The 13241-nt window shown below is 49.2% G+C and overlaps 1 protein-coding gene across 1 annotated transcript in view; it reads left to right on the top strand.

Annotated features, from left to right (window-relative positions):
• The window catches only part of LOC132342060 (serine/threonine-protein kinase PAK 3-like), a 47880-nt gene that overhangs the window by 6975 nt on the left and 27664 nt on the right, over positions 1 to 13241 (top strand). The window contains exons 4-10 of the mRNA XM_059874252.1: positions 1741 to 1878; positions 1960 to 2073; positions 6099 to 6211; positions 6871 to 6988; positions 7664 to 7763; positions 8164 to 8360; positions 9706 to 9843. Of these exons, the coding sequence (XP_059730235.1) occupies positions 1741 to 1878; positions 1960 to 2073; positions 6099 to 6211; positions 6871 to 6988; positions 7664 to 7763; positions 8164 to 8360; positions 9706 to 9843 (918 nt within the window). The remainder of the gene's footprint in view (positions 1 to 1740; positions 1879 to 1959; positions 2074 to 6098; positions 6212 to 6870; positions 6989 to 7663; positions 7764 to 8163; positions 8361 to 9705; positions 9844 to 13241) is intronic.

Genomic DNA, 13241 nt, shown 5'->3' with positions numbered 1-13241 from the left:
TTGTCGAGTCCAAGAGAAGAACTTGCTCAAGCACAGATGCACAAAGAGTGCATTTCCCAGTGCAATGCTCTGGGTCTGATCACTTTCCATAAGGACCTGCACACTCCAGATTCCCCAAGAGTGTGCTTTATTGAGCAACTGGAGAGCAATCTCAGGATTGCTGCTGAGCGGAGCACTGGCTACCAAGTTTTGATGTGTGTAGCAACAGAGAGGTCAGAAAATAGAGATTATAGTATAGAGATCTGTCTGTCTGTCTGTCTATCTATCTATCTATCTATCTATCTATCTATCTATCTATCTATCTGTCTATCTATCTATCTATCTATCTATCTATCTATCTATCTATCTATGTAACATTTACATAATTGAATCTTCCCGGCTCTGGTCCAAGGCAGTTGGAGGTGCAAAGGTCACCTAAAGCATCCCTTTCAGGAGAGAATTAGAGACACATTCCCTCCACCGATTCTAAGCAGGCAGAGATGTTTCCCCCTCCAGATAGGATGTTTTTTTCCCCCCTCAGAGTTGTTTTCCTCCTCTGGCCTCTTCTGCCCTGAAGTCTCCAGTTAACTTTTTAGATTGCTGCCTGTCCTAGAGAGGTGGAACAATTCCACGTTTAGCTGGTGTTCGGTGACTCTGGTCATACATGCCATGCATTACATGACACATGGTTTCCTTCACTGGCCTCCCCAGGGCTGTGTTAAGTGCATTCGTTAATGGGGCCTTAACAGAGTCTCTTTTACTGCTGGTCAGAATTCTCAGTTGACAGCAGAGGGAGAAGAAACACCTTGGTTCTCTTCCATATACTGAGGTGGCCATCGAGGCTCTCTGACCTCCATCAGAGATCTGTGCATGCATCCTCATCTTGTGAATGACCAGGTTTTCTAACAAGAGTGTAGATGTCAGAAAGGCAGGAATGCTGGTGCAGGCCTGAAAAGAGCATGAACTCCAGAAGTGTGTCTCACAAGGGGTGAGCTCACACAGGAAACCACCTGCAGAGCCAGGATGGAGCTGTGCGACAGGGCGGGCTGACAGTCACTACTGAAAGACAAACAGGACATGGCTGAAGAAGAGGGAGGCCCTCACCAGACCCTTGAGTAATGCCACACCTTCCCTGTCAGCTGCCTGAGAGGCTGTTGGAGCTTCTGTCCCGGGTGGCCTCTAAATGTAGGGCCAGGGTCACTTTGGAATCTGTGCTTCCCCACGGGCAGAGAATGACCCAGTAGAGCAGCACAGTGCTTTGGGAACGTGAGAGCCCATCAGTCCTTGAGTCTTGGCCCACAAAGGATGTATGGAAAGTTGAAACCCATCTTCTCTTGCTTTCTGTGCAGGCCCTTCTAGAGAAAGAGCAGGAGCAAACTGCTTCATCAGAGATGCCACGCCCGTCTCAGGGAGAGCTGTTCCCAGCCCGAGAGCAGGAAGAGCAGCACAGGCAGCAGGTGGAAGAGCCAGAGGAGAATGGCCAGGTAAGCCTGACTGGCCAAGTGACAGCAGGAAGGGCAGGAAGAGGGGCATAAAACGGAGCTCTTGGGACTGAGGAGGCCAGGAGTCCCACAGGCACTGGAAGCACAGAGCCTTGGAATCTGCAGAGAACAGCACTGGGACAGGAGGGTTACATTGGAAACAGATGTGGGTAGGGAAGCAGAAAGAAGTGGCTGAATAAATGTGATTTTGAGGCTGCAAGAGGAGAAAGCTGAGCTTGATGGCAGCTCCCAGTCACTTGCTCTGCACTTGTGTGTACAGAACATCAAGGCAGAGCCACAAGCAGAGCTGCCCGAAGCTCAGAGTGACATCATGGCATTGAAGAGAAAGAACAAGGATGACATGAGAAGAGTTCAAGAGGAGAATCTCAATCAGCAGAGGGGCGATCAACAGAACCAGGTGAGTGAAAGAGTGGCAGCCACTCCACTCATGAAACATCCTCTCCCTTCTTGTTTACTGACTAACAAGGACCATGTGCAGGCAGAGCTGCAGGATTCGGAGGCTAGCAACAAGGTAAGGGAGAAGAGGCTGGAGGAAGAAATTAAAATCATCAGAGATAAAGCTAATCGCCTCTCTCAGTCTCTACAAAAGCAAGTGAGTGAAAGAGGGATAGCCACTGCAGTCACCAAACCGGTGGTTTCTGCCCTTCTTGCCTTTCTAGTACAGAGCAGCAGGGAGTGGGGTGATGCCTCTGAGTGCCATCCTGCTGTCGTGTGTATTACAGTCACTCTGAAGGACATTTCCTGGTGTGTTGAATCCCCACTGCTGCCCTGGATGGTTGGACTTGTCCTTTGGCCTTTTGGCCAGCAGTCATCTAAATTGATTCCTGCTTGCCTGTTCTGCTCTCCTTGTTTCTTGAGGTGTTTTTACAGGGGAACATGGTGACCCAGATGGAGGATTGAAGCAAGCTGTCTGTATCCCCTGTCAATCTGTTCTTTCCCTTTCCTCACAGTCGGTGACTCCTGGCTGACAGGGACAAGCTGTAGTCTCTGACTGCTTTGTTCTTTTTGATTTGAGGTGCAAGTGTTGACACCTCACCGGGCAGCCTGCAAAGACTTCCAGCGAATGTCTGGCAATGAAGGGCCCCAAGTTTGGCATGAGGCACAGGAACAGTGCCCACCAGAATTGCTACAGGACCAGCACATCATGGGCTCTGAACCTGCTGCCGCATCAGCATTACCTCGAGGAAGCCCTTCTGTCAAACCTGGGAACTCGAGCTCGGGCAGTTCCTTCGTCTCTCCAAAACAGCAGACTGAGAAGGGGTACCTGGAGATGCTGGGTACGTCTGGTGTGTTTCTTGTCTGAGGGACAGTGTGTTGTGTGCAGGTGTCAGCACAGCTGTACCGAATGCTCCTCCTGAGTTTGGTGTCACAGGGCCATTTAAGACTCCCCAGAGGAAGTGCTGTGCTCCAGGGCAGCGAGAGAGCGCTCTGGGTGTTCCTGCTGCCTCTGAGGGCACCTGGGACTGGCTTGGGTTTGTTGAGCTTCCCTCTCTGCTAAAGGCTGAAGCAGGGATTGTTCTTGGATCAGCAGAAGGCTGTGACCTAGCAAATAATCCAGGCAATTCCTGTCTGTTAGTGGCCAAACTGAATGGAATTTTCAGCTTCCTAAATCCTCCTTAGACTCCTGACTTCCAACCAGTCATCAGAGCAAAAAAACCTCACAGAAATTGACTGGTTTTGGATTTTTGTCTTTTTGGCTGGGTTTTTTTTTTTTTTGGTGGGGTGTTTTTGTGTTGTTTTTTGTGGGAGCCTTTTGTTTTTTGTTTTTGTGAGGTTTTTTTGTGGTGTTTTGGGGTTTTTTGTTGTTGACTTGTGGGTTTTTTTGCTGGAGTTGGTTTTTCTCCATCCTGAAGGAGCCCTTCTTCCCCACATCTTGTTGATGCCTATTTTGTGACTTACTGTTACCACTACTACATCTGCAGTTTATTTTCATGAGAATGCTGTATTTTTGTCAATAAGAACTACTTTTGAAAGAACATCAGGTTACAGGACAAATAGAGAGCAGGAGGTGTTTTCCATGTGCCCCCAAAGAAAAAAACAGATACTTTTATAACAACCTGTATTTATTCTTCTAGTTTTATGCTTATCAAGATGTGTCCAAGAGACACATCTAAGTGATGTGATCAGATTAACTGGAGGCATTTCTCAGGAGAGAGCCTCCAGCCCACCCACGGTATAGTCCTCAGATCCATGGCACTTTGTCATACCTGATACCCACTCTTTCCCATGACTGTTGCAATCCTACCCATTGGCCAAAGTCCTGCTCAGATCAGTCTCTAGGAAAACACATCAAGTCCTTTGTGATTCTGCAGCACAACCCAATGAGTCTGCTTCTTGCCCGTAAGAGCTGCCAGTGCTGTGCTCTCAGATAAGACCTGGTGGGGCTGAGACCAGAGCCCCGTGGATTCTGTGTCTACCATCACCTGTTGGGACAAAAAGGGCATTGATCTGCACCTCAGTGTGGCTGATCTCAAAGCCCATCCTGTTGTGTCCTGAATGGGGGCAACAACTTGTATGGGGCTCAGGCTGGCTGTGGCTTCTTCTCACTGCTTGTCAGTGCTCATGCTTGGGCTTTGCCAGACTTGTTGTGCTGGCTGCCCTCTCCCGGAGGGCTGGTGGGACTGCAGAGGCTGGAGCCTTCCTTAGCTGGGAGAGGGGCACCTTTGAGCTCAGCCTGCTCATAAACAGGTGAGGGTCCTGATGCTGAAAGCCTTGTTGGGATTGGTAATAGCATGAGCTGCTCTGGTTTACAAATGGAAAGGAATTCTTTTGGCAAACTGCTGAAAGGTGGAGAAGATGTCCTTCTCTCCTGGAAATGCATCTCCCTGTGCTTTGTTTCCTGTCAAGAGAACTCTTCAAAGGATTGTACAAAATCAGTCTCTGTGCCAGCCGTCTGCACTGCAGGGCTGCCTGTCCTATTGACGTTGGATGTTGTTACCCAGCTGACCACAAAGGGCTCAGAGCACCAGACAGTGGGGCTGCCCTTTGTATCTCCTGGAAGCTGGGATCTCTGCTTTAAAGTCAGCATCTTGCATTTTGTTTCCCTCAGGGAGAATGGTGAATACGGAAAATCCTGCAATGAACTACACTGAAAAGGAACATATTGGCAGTGGGTGAGTCCAACCGCAGTTACTCCTGCACAACCATGGGCCAGGTGTTTTTCTGGTGGAATGTCTATCCAGCGTGAAGTCAGGCCAGCTGCAAACATGTTCACACACTGGGGACAGATTCTCCCATCTCTCGGTGCTGCTCCGAATTTGTGTGTGTGCTCAGAAGGCATTGTCAGACACACCTCCATGCTGCCGAGGTCTTGCCTGCATCAAGGAACAGGACCTGGAAGATATCCTTGTCTCTCAAGTGTGGGACAGCTCTGTGTTAATTTCTTTAGCATTTTTGTATGTCTCAAAATCATACTGCCCCACTAATGAAAAAAGAAGAAACTTGCTTGCCAGAAAGAGCAACCTACCCCCTATCAAAGCTGTGAGATAACAGTTCCCAGGAACATTTCTTTCCCCTGGTTTGTGGAAGGAAACACTCTATGGTCAGGATAGGAACCCACCATTTAGAAAGTGAAACGCAAGAGGAAAGAATAAACTCCCTTTAGAAGTTGAACCCCAGCGCTTCATGAACAGGCCCAGTGCCCATGCACTTGAGAAGAGCATACATCATCTGCCTTCTGGCAGAGCCCTCCTGCATCCTGCAGCTTTTAGGTATTTACAGCAGAGATCTCCTAAATGGGCTAACTTTCACTCTAGGAGCTAAACAGCTTCTCCTTTCTCTGCTTCTGTTTCATTGCTAGGAGTTTTGGTCATGTGGTTAGAGCACTCAACAATGCCACAGGAGGAGAGGTAAATGTCAACAGCCCCTGCAGACTCTGATGCTCTTGAGGGCCTTCCCCTCTGGGGGGTGGGAGCTGTGGCTGGAGCTTTGGGTAGAGCTGTGCTGAAAAGGCACAAGAAGCACAGACTGGTGCCAGCCCATGAAATACGTTTGGGACTTTGTCCTCCTCAGCTGCCGAAGAAAGGCACGGAGGGCAGCGGTTCCTTTCAGAGAAGGAGGCGCTCACTCGCTCTTCGTTGCCAAAATAAAGGTGGTGCCTTAGAGCACCTCCCTGCTCTTTGGGGCTACAGCTTCAGAGTCCTGAATTCTCATTTCTGGCTGCCAGCAAATACATCTGAAAGTTACTGGTAGTTCCTTAGCCACCTGCAGTGTGCACTTGGGAACTGCACGTAGGGAGAGATCTGCAAGGTGTCCCTAAAAGCCCTAAGCCCTGCCCACAGCCCAAGATGTATCCACCGAGTATTAAGGCATAGATTACTTCTTCTGAATCCCATACAAAGCAGCAGAGAGTATGGTCAGAGGTTTGGGGGTGATAGCTGAGACACCACTGTTTCCAAGTGGACAAGGCAAGATGTCAGTGGCCCCATGTGTTCTGGAACTGCCCCCAAGGAAGCAGAGAAATGGGCTGTTGGAATGTCAGCTCCTAATTACTGCAGTGCCTAATCACAAGGCAGTTTGGCACAGCTCAGCTGTGTCATTGCAAAATCACTTGCTCCATGTGTGTTGTGGTCTCGTGCCACCAGCTTCTCAGGTTACTGATTTTCAATGTCATTTTAGGTGGCCATAAAGAAAATAAATCTTCAAGGACTGCAGAGGAAGCAACTAACAGTTAATGAAATCATGATCATGAAGAGGAATAGGAGTCCCAGTGTTGTGAATTATTTAGACAGGTGAGAGGTCATGGTCTTATCCCATGGATGTGCATTTACATACAGCAAACATGAGAGGTTAAAAACCCACTTTGGTCAGTGGCAGGAAGTAGAGCTGTTCATTATTACTTATTAATATTTCTCTATTCATCTCCAATGGATTAGAAGAGAGTGCATCTTGTTTGCATGAGTTTTCCCTGGAACGCTTGAAAATTATTCCAAAATTATTCAGAACCTGGATCAGCTGTATCTTCTTAAGTCAGTATCCTCAAAATTCGCTGCCTTCCCATTTTTTGGGATTGATTTTTTAAAGTTTCTTAAATGCTAATGAACCATCCTAAAGTGGATTTCCCTTAGATCGTTGCCCCTCTTTGCCATGGTCATGCATGCCAGGAAGACTACGTGCTTATTTCCAGAAACACCAGGTGTGAAAGGCTTTTTATCTGGGCTGTTACTAAACTGCACTTTTCACTTGCTGCCCATCTAAGACATCTCCTTTTTCACAGCAGTGCCTTTCTCCTCCAGACTGCAAAGATTGTAAACAATGCACAGCTGAGAGGGAATGTCTATTCCTTTGATTCTGTCCTAGTCCCAAAGGGACCTGGAAACAAGAAACCCGGAAGTAAAAAATCAATGTAGCCATGCATGTTCATCTCCACACCCTTGTTTCCTTCTTTCAGCTATCTTCTGGGTGAGGAACTCTGGCTGGTTTTAGAGTACATGGACGGAGGCGCCCTGAGTGATGTCATCAGTGAGACCTTCCTGTCTGAAGAGCAGATGGCACCCATCAGTCGGGAGGTCAGCAATCCCATCTGTGCTTCCGAGGGCTTGGGCAGGATTGTCTGGGAAACAGGGGCTCAGAGCTGGAGTGATTTCATGTGCCAGACTTTGTTTCTGTGTGGCTGGTATGCTATGGGCAAGTAAAAGCATCTCAAGTGAAACGCCTGCCAGTGCCACTGCACTCACTGTACTCAGTTCTTGTACTCTTATTTCCTGCTGTTGTACTCTAGCTCTGCCTCTTGTATTTGCTGTTCTCCATCTTCCTAAACTTTTGCCTGTCTTCACTGCATTCCTTGCCTGTGACAGCAAAGGTGCTCGTGGCAGGATTTGAAACGAACAGCAAAGAAAAAAGAGAGACTCGTTTTGCTCAGTCCTCAGCTAAAAAAGAGTGCAGCTAAAATGCTGTTTGCTTCTGAGCACATGCACTGCAGCAGCAGTCATCCTGGCTGGTTTGCAGGGGACAGTCTACTAGAGCAGGTGCTGCTGCTCTTTTAAAAAGCTGACATGCCTTTCCTTAGAAAGGTCTTGCTCTTCAAGTGCTGGAGCAGCAAGCTCTTCCTCTCAATGACACTGTGTTCTGCCACTACTCCCCTTTCCCCTGGAGAGGGAATCTTTTAGATTCTTTGTTTCCTTTCCTGTGTGATGAAATGACATCACTAATTTTTGCCCTCCTCTCTCTGTTTTCTCTCTCAGTGCCTGCGAGGACTGGATTTTCTTCACTCGAACCACATCATCCACCGAGATGTGAAGAGCGACAACATCCTTCTCAGAACAGACGGCTCTGTCAAGCTAGGTCGGTATGTTCTTGGTCAGGTGCAGCGTTCCAGGGATGGGGGCTGTGAGGCTGCTTTGAGTGATGGCCAGCTCCCCAGAAATGGAGCTGGTGGTAGTACAGGGGCACTCGCTGTGAGCTGGTGACAGGGTTGACACATGTACAGAGGTATGACAAGGAACCAGCAGTCAAGAGTGGCGTTGCTCTGTGAGCGTCCCTTCCAGAGGGAGGGAACTACAAGTCTAAAGCTTCCAAAGAACAAAAGCCACTGCTGGAAGCAGTGAAAAAACGGGGCGCTTTTTAAAGTCGCCAATGCCAGGACATTCAGCAGCACATTTCCAAACTTCTGCTGGGGAATTCTTTTGTTGGTTTCCTAATTGCACAGAATTAAAATCAAACCAGTATTTTGCTTTCTCCTCAGCTGATTTTGGCCTCTCTACTCAGCTCACCCCTGAGCAGAATAGACGGTGCACGTTAGCCGGGACTCCTTGGTGGATGGCGCCTGAAGTGGTGACAGGTCAACCATATGGCCCCAAAGTGGACATATGGTCTTTTGGAATTGTGGGAATTGAAATGGTAGAACGAGAACCTCCTTACTGCAACCAAAGTCCTGCCTCGGTAAGGAGCAAATACTCTCTGATCCCGCTGTCTTTCTCACCTGCCCCATGTCCTGCGTGCCATTGGACAAAACCCCATTGCCATCTGCTGGAACTACTTCCACCAAGGTCCCCTCCTAAGAATGTCCCTGCAACACATCAGCATCTGCTGTAGTTTTGGTTGCATCAGGTGGGGGAACTCAAGCCTTGCCACATGCAAACAAACTCCATTCTCAGGCAACACTTGCCTTTGGGTTATAAGTGGTTCCACTTCTTTTGTCTGTGGAGATGGCCCCAGTAACAGGAAACAAGCATCTTAGAATTGCTATTATCTTTCCAGAAGTGAAAGAAGGAAACCCAAATCCAAGAAAGTTTCCAAAACTGTGGTTTTTAGAGAAGAACATAACCCACGGTGCAGTTTCTTCTCACTGGGAAACATGCCTGAAACCTGGGCATGAAGGTGTGAAGGCCACAGGGTCTCTTCTGCTTCTTGTGCAGTGCTGCTGAAACACTGAGAGACCATGTTTCTCTCCTAGCCCAAGCCAAGTTCTCCACGTCACCAAGCTCTCCACATCCCCAGACAGAGCCTGGGGATGTGGAGAGCCTGCCAAAACCTGCCAGTGTTTCCTGGCACTTTCTGGGATGAGCCAATCATTAATATATTGACTTGAGGAGCCAAATAAGCAGAGGGTGACCATAGGGATGGCACCTTTTCTTCTTTTGACCATGACAATTTTTTCTTTTCCACATAATGGGAAGCAGAATTTTTCAGACTGCTGAGGGACAGAGCTGCAGGTGGCTCCTGTGTGCCCAAGCAGGCATTTTCATCCCAATACATTTGCGCAGGCATCTTAATGACTCTGTGTTGAATATGAGATTGCAAATGTTTGTTTCCTTACCTGGGGATAAACAGATGGATTTCCTTTCTTCCAATTAATATTGTTTTCAAGAACAACACAAAAAGCTTGATGAGTTCTATGGCACGAGTGCTTAAGGGACCAACAAGCACTGCAGAGATACCTTTCATCTACTAATCCTTGAAAATTAGTTATCATAGCAAAGTCCCTTTTCCAAAAAGCCTCTCAAGCTGGTGTGAATCCTCAGAGATGCAAATGTGCTTTTGCTGATGTAGTTCCCACTACCTAGGTCAGTCAATGAAATCAGCTGCCAAGGCAAGATCTGTGGGATGGTGGAAAAGCTGTGGTTGCATCGGGATTTGGGGTTTTGGTTGGTAAAGGAAAGTCATCTCTGGGTCTCTGCCAGGGCAGAAACTGTCACTGAAGAAGAGAGGTTAAACAAAGACATGTGGCAGAGCACCTAGAGATGTGAAAGCAGCAGGGCGAGCCTCGTGTTTCCTTCTTCTGCAGGCTCAACGCCTTATAGCCACAGTAGGGACCCCAAAGCTGCGACATCCCAAGCTCCTCTCAGCTTTGCTGCGTGACTTCCTGAGCTGCTGCCTTCAGAAAGATGAGGAGGAGCGCTGGTCTGCCATGGAGCTCCTGCAGGTAAAGTGTGAAGGGGCTGCAGGTGAAACAGGGTCTGAGGGATGGGCTCCTCCTCGACTGAAGTCCAAGGCATCAGATGAGCCCCCTTCCTTCTCACCTCCACTCTTGGTGCTCTACAAATGAAAATGGTGAGGAATCCTAGACTGGGCTGGGCTGGCAGGGTCCTGTAAAGGTCCTCTGGTCCAAGTGTCTTGCAATGAGCAGGGACATCTTTAAAGAGATCAGGTTGCTCAGAGCCCTTTGCCACCTGACCTGGAATGGTTCCAGGGAGGGGGCACCTACAAGCTCTTGGGACATCTGTGCCAGGGTGGCACCATGCTCTGAGTAGACAAGTTCTTCCTTAGACCTGCTCTGATAAGATCTCCTTTGTGTTTAAAAATATTCGCCCACATCCTATTCTAACTGGACCTGTAAAAAAAGGTGTCCCCCACTTTCTTCAAAGACACTCTGAAGTCTTGGAAAGTAGCAAAAAAGTCTCCCTGGGCTTGTTCTTCATAAAACTGAATATCTCCACCTCTCTCTGCATTTCCTGAAAGGACAGGTCCTCTGTCCTCTGTTTCTGTTGCCCTCTTTTGTAATTTGGTTGGGTGTTCAGTTTTATCTAACGGCAAAAGAATTGAAGTAGAGCAATGAGGGTAAGGAGACATGAAATGATGGTGAAGGAACCCAAGGAAGCCAGTCCTGGCCTAGCAGTCAGAGATTTGGCTGTGGGCAGGAGGGGCTGTGGGGGGCTCACTCTGAGCCTCTGAGGGGCCCTGGTTTGTTCTCCCCAGCCCACCCTTAGAGGTTTCTGGCACGCAAACAGGGACAGCTGGGAGGGACTTGTCCCAGCCCCATCTGCTGCCTGGCATGCTCAAGCAGACGGGAACTGCCCCAGGGTCACTGCCAGGTTTTGGCAGAATGGGAACTGCAGGACCCAGTGCCACTGGGCTGGCCCTGCTGGGAAGGAAGGTGCCATCCAGCACAGGAGGGGCATGGCATGGAAAGGTAGACGCTGCTCTATCCCCCTGTGGAAATCAGCACGGTGCCTGTCTTTCAAAGGCAGGGGCCTACGTGAGTCATTGGAGTATCCTGAGAGGAAGAAACCCCAGGGACAGAAAGCACCATTTCTAGAGTACTGGCAGGGCAAAAATCCCAGAGAGATGAAGCCATCACAATAAAGAGATGGGTGGCATTCTGGGCCAGGTTTGCCTGTGATGGCAAGGTCCTGCACATGACAACTGGAGAGCTGATGGTCCCATTGTTCTACTTTCTGGGTCTTTTTATGACCCAGAGGAATCCTGATTGAGTCTGTGAAGCACTGAGCTTGGAAAGTCCTGGTTCACTGTTCTTTGTTGTTTTGGTTTTTTGGTTTTTTCCCTATGGACAGCATCCATTTGTGACTTCAGCCAAGCCAGCATCTATCCTGTCACAACTGATCAACTCAGTCAAGAAGAGGAAGAAGAATTAGGAGACGAGAAAGTTACACTCATGTCAAGATGTTATCTCCAAAGGCAATTTACAGTAGCATTGTAGAGTAGAATTCTAGAGTAGGACTGTTGAAGAGTTTTGTACATTAGGATTATAGATTAGGATTATAGAAGAGGATTATATATTAGGATTAATTCAATAAAGTAATTCAATAAAGTTTCTGAAACTTCAACTCATTTGGAAGATTTCCTCTCCTTCTGACCCCTTCAGAAAACTTCCTTCTGAATTACTAGTTGTTTTTTACTGGTGCTAAGTCACACAAATGGCTTCTTTAGTATGGTTTGTAAATGGAAAAGGCTCGTCTTCATTCATTCTCTCCAGACCATACTGCCTTTGGAATATGGCCCGCTGGCTGGTTTTTGCCTAACTTTGGTATTTCTAGTTGAGGCAGAAAGGGCAATGGCATTTGCAGGAAAAAACCAAAGGAGCGGGGCAGCCCAAACACCCTGTGCAGATGCAGGCATTGAGCTGTGACTCGAGAGCATTTGGGTTCCTGCCACTTGGAATTGGATCCCTAAATGCAATGTCTTTGGCAGAAGGAGAGCCTTACTCAAGTGAGAAAGCAGAAAGATCAGAGAGGGGGCTCGGGAAGGTCTCCTGTGGCGCAGAGCTGTCAGCAGCGCCTGTGAGGTGCGAGCGGGCCCGGCCTTGCGGAGCCCCAGCAGAGCCCTGGCAGAGGCCGGAGCAGCCTGAGCCTCGGCAGAGGCAGGCTGGAAGGAGGCCCAGGTAGCTGCAAAGGGCAGCAGCCGGGCCCTGGGTGCCTCTTCCCGGGAGCGGGCGAATCCTCGGCTCTCAGAGCCCGGCTGGCAGCTGGCTGCTCCCGAGGGGAAGCGCAGCCGTGCTGGGCACAGCCCGGACTGGAGGCATTGGTCTGGAGTGTGCCCAGGAGCAGAGCAAGGCGAAGGGCAGCCCAGGGCCGCTGGGCTGGCTGAGGGTTCCTCCTCTTCTGCCGCCTGCTCTGTAACTCCTGGGAAAGGTCAGCAGTGTGTGCAGCACTCTGGGCACCGGGGGAGTGAGCCGGGCTGCTCGGCAGGCTGGAGCACAGGGCAGCCTCCTTCAGGCACGGCACTTCTGCCAGGGGAAGCGAGGCCGGCGGGAGGCAGTGACAGCTTGGCAGGTCACATCTGCAGGAGCCAGTGCCTCACGCAGCTCTGGGAGGAAGCGCCTGCAATCCTGCAGTTCTGCACCGAGCCAGAGCAAAGGGGTGAGATGCAGAGTGTTTTGCAGAAATATTGAGGGCCACCAGGCCAGCCTGCTTTGTGCTGTCTGGCGCACAGCAAGCGCTGTGCAATGCCGCTCTGAGCTGCTGGGAGAGAGGGAATCGGGCATGTGCCTAAGAGTTTTGCTTGAGGAGTGAACTGATTTGGAAGGGAGTGCGGAATAATTTCAGTAGGCAGTTGAAATAAATAAGGCAGGAGATCCTTCTCCTCTTTAATGCCTTTATTAAAAATCAGGTTGGGTGGGGAGAACCCACGGGTCTCACACATGCCACCACTGCTCCCAGTGGCACGGAGGAGGAAAAGTGCAGCTTTGTCCGCTGGTCTGCAGGCAGAGCTGGGGCTTCCATCCTCAGGGGAGTACCAGGACATTGCCCATTTTTTCAGTTTGACATTCGAGGTCCTCTTTCTAGCCGATGTCTTTTAGGTTAGGGTGAAAGGTAAAAAGGGTCTTAGCGGATACTGGTTTCTGTTCCTCACATCTAGACATCACTTCAATCTCTTAATTCCATGGTGGCTCGTTTTTTTTAGGGGTTTTTCCTGCTAGGTTTGGTGTGGGGTTTCCTCATTTGCATACCAGCCCGATGTCACCTCCTCCTCACAACCCCGGGTGCCATTTTCCAGGTAGCAGCAGGGTGATACTCGACGAAGGGGATTTCTAACCATCAACAGCAGGTAATTAAAGAAAAACTATTAACAACAGGTGATTAC

Source organism: Haemorhous mexicanus, chromosome Z (assembly GCF_027477595.1).
Source record: "Haemorhous mexicanus isolate bHaeMex1 chromosome Z, bHaeMex1.pri, whole genome shotgun sequence".
In the NCBI taxonomy this organism is placed as follows: domain Eukaryota; kingdom Metazoa; phylum Chordata; class Aves; order Passeriformes; family Fringillidae; genus Haemorhous; species Haemorhous mexicanus.
Note: the sequence above shows the minus strand (reverse complement) of the source record. Positions and strands in the feature narration are given on the sequence as shown.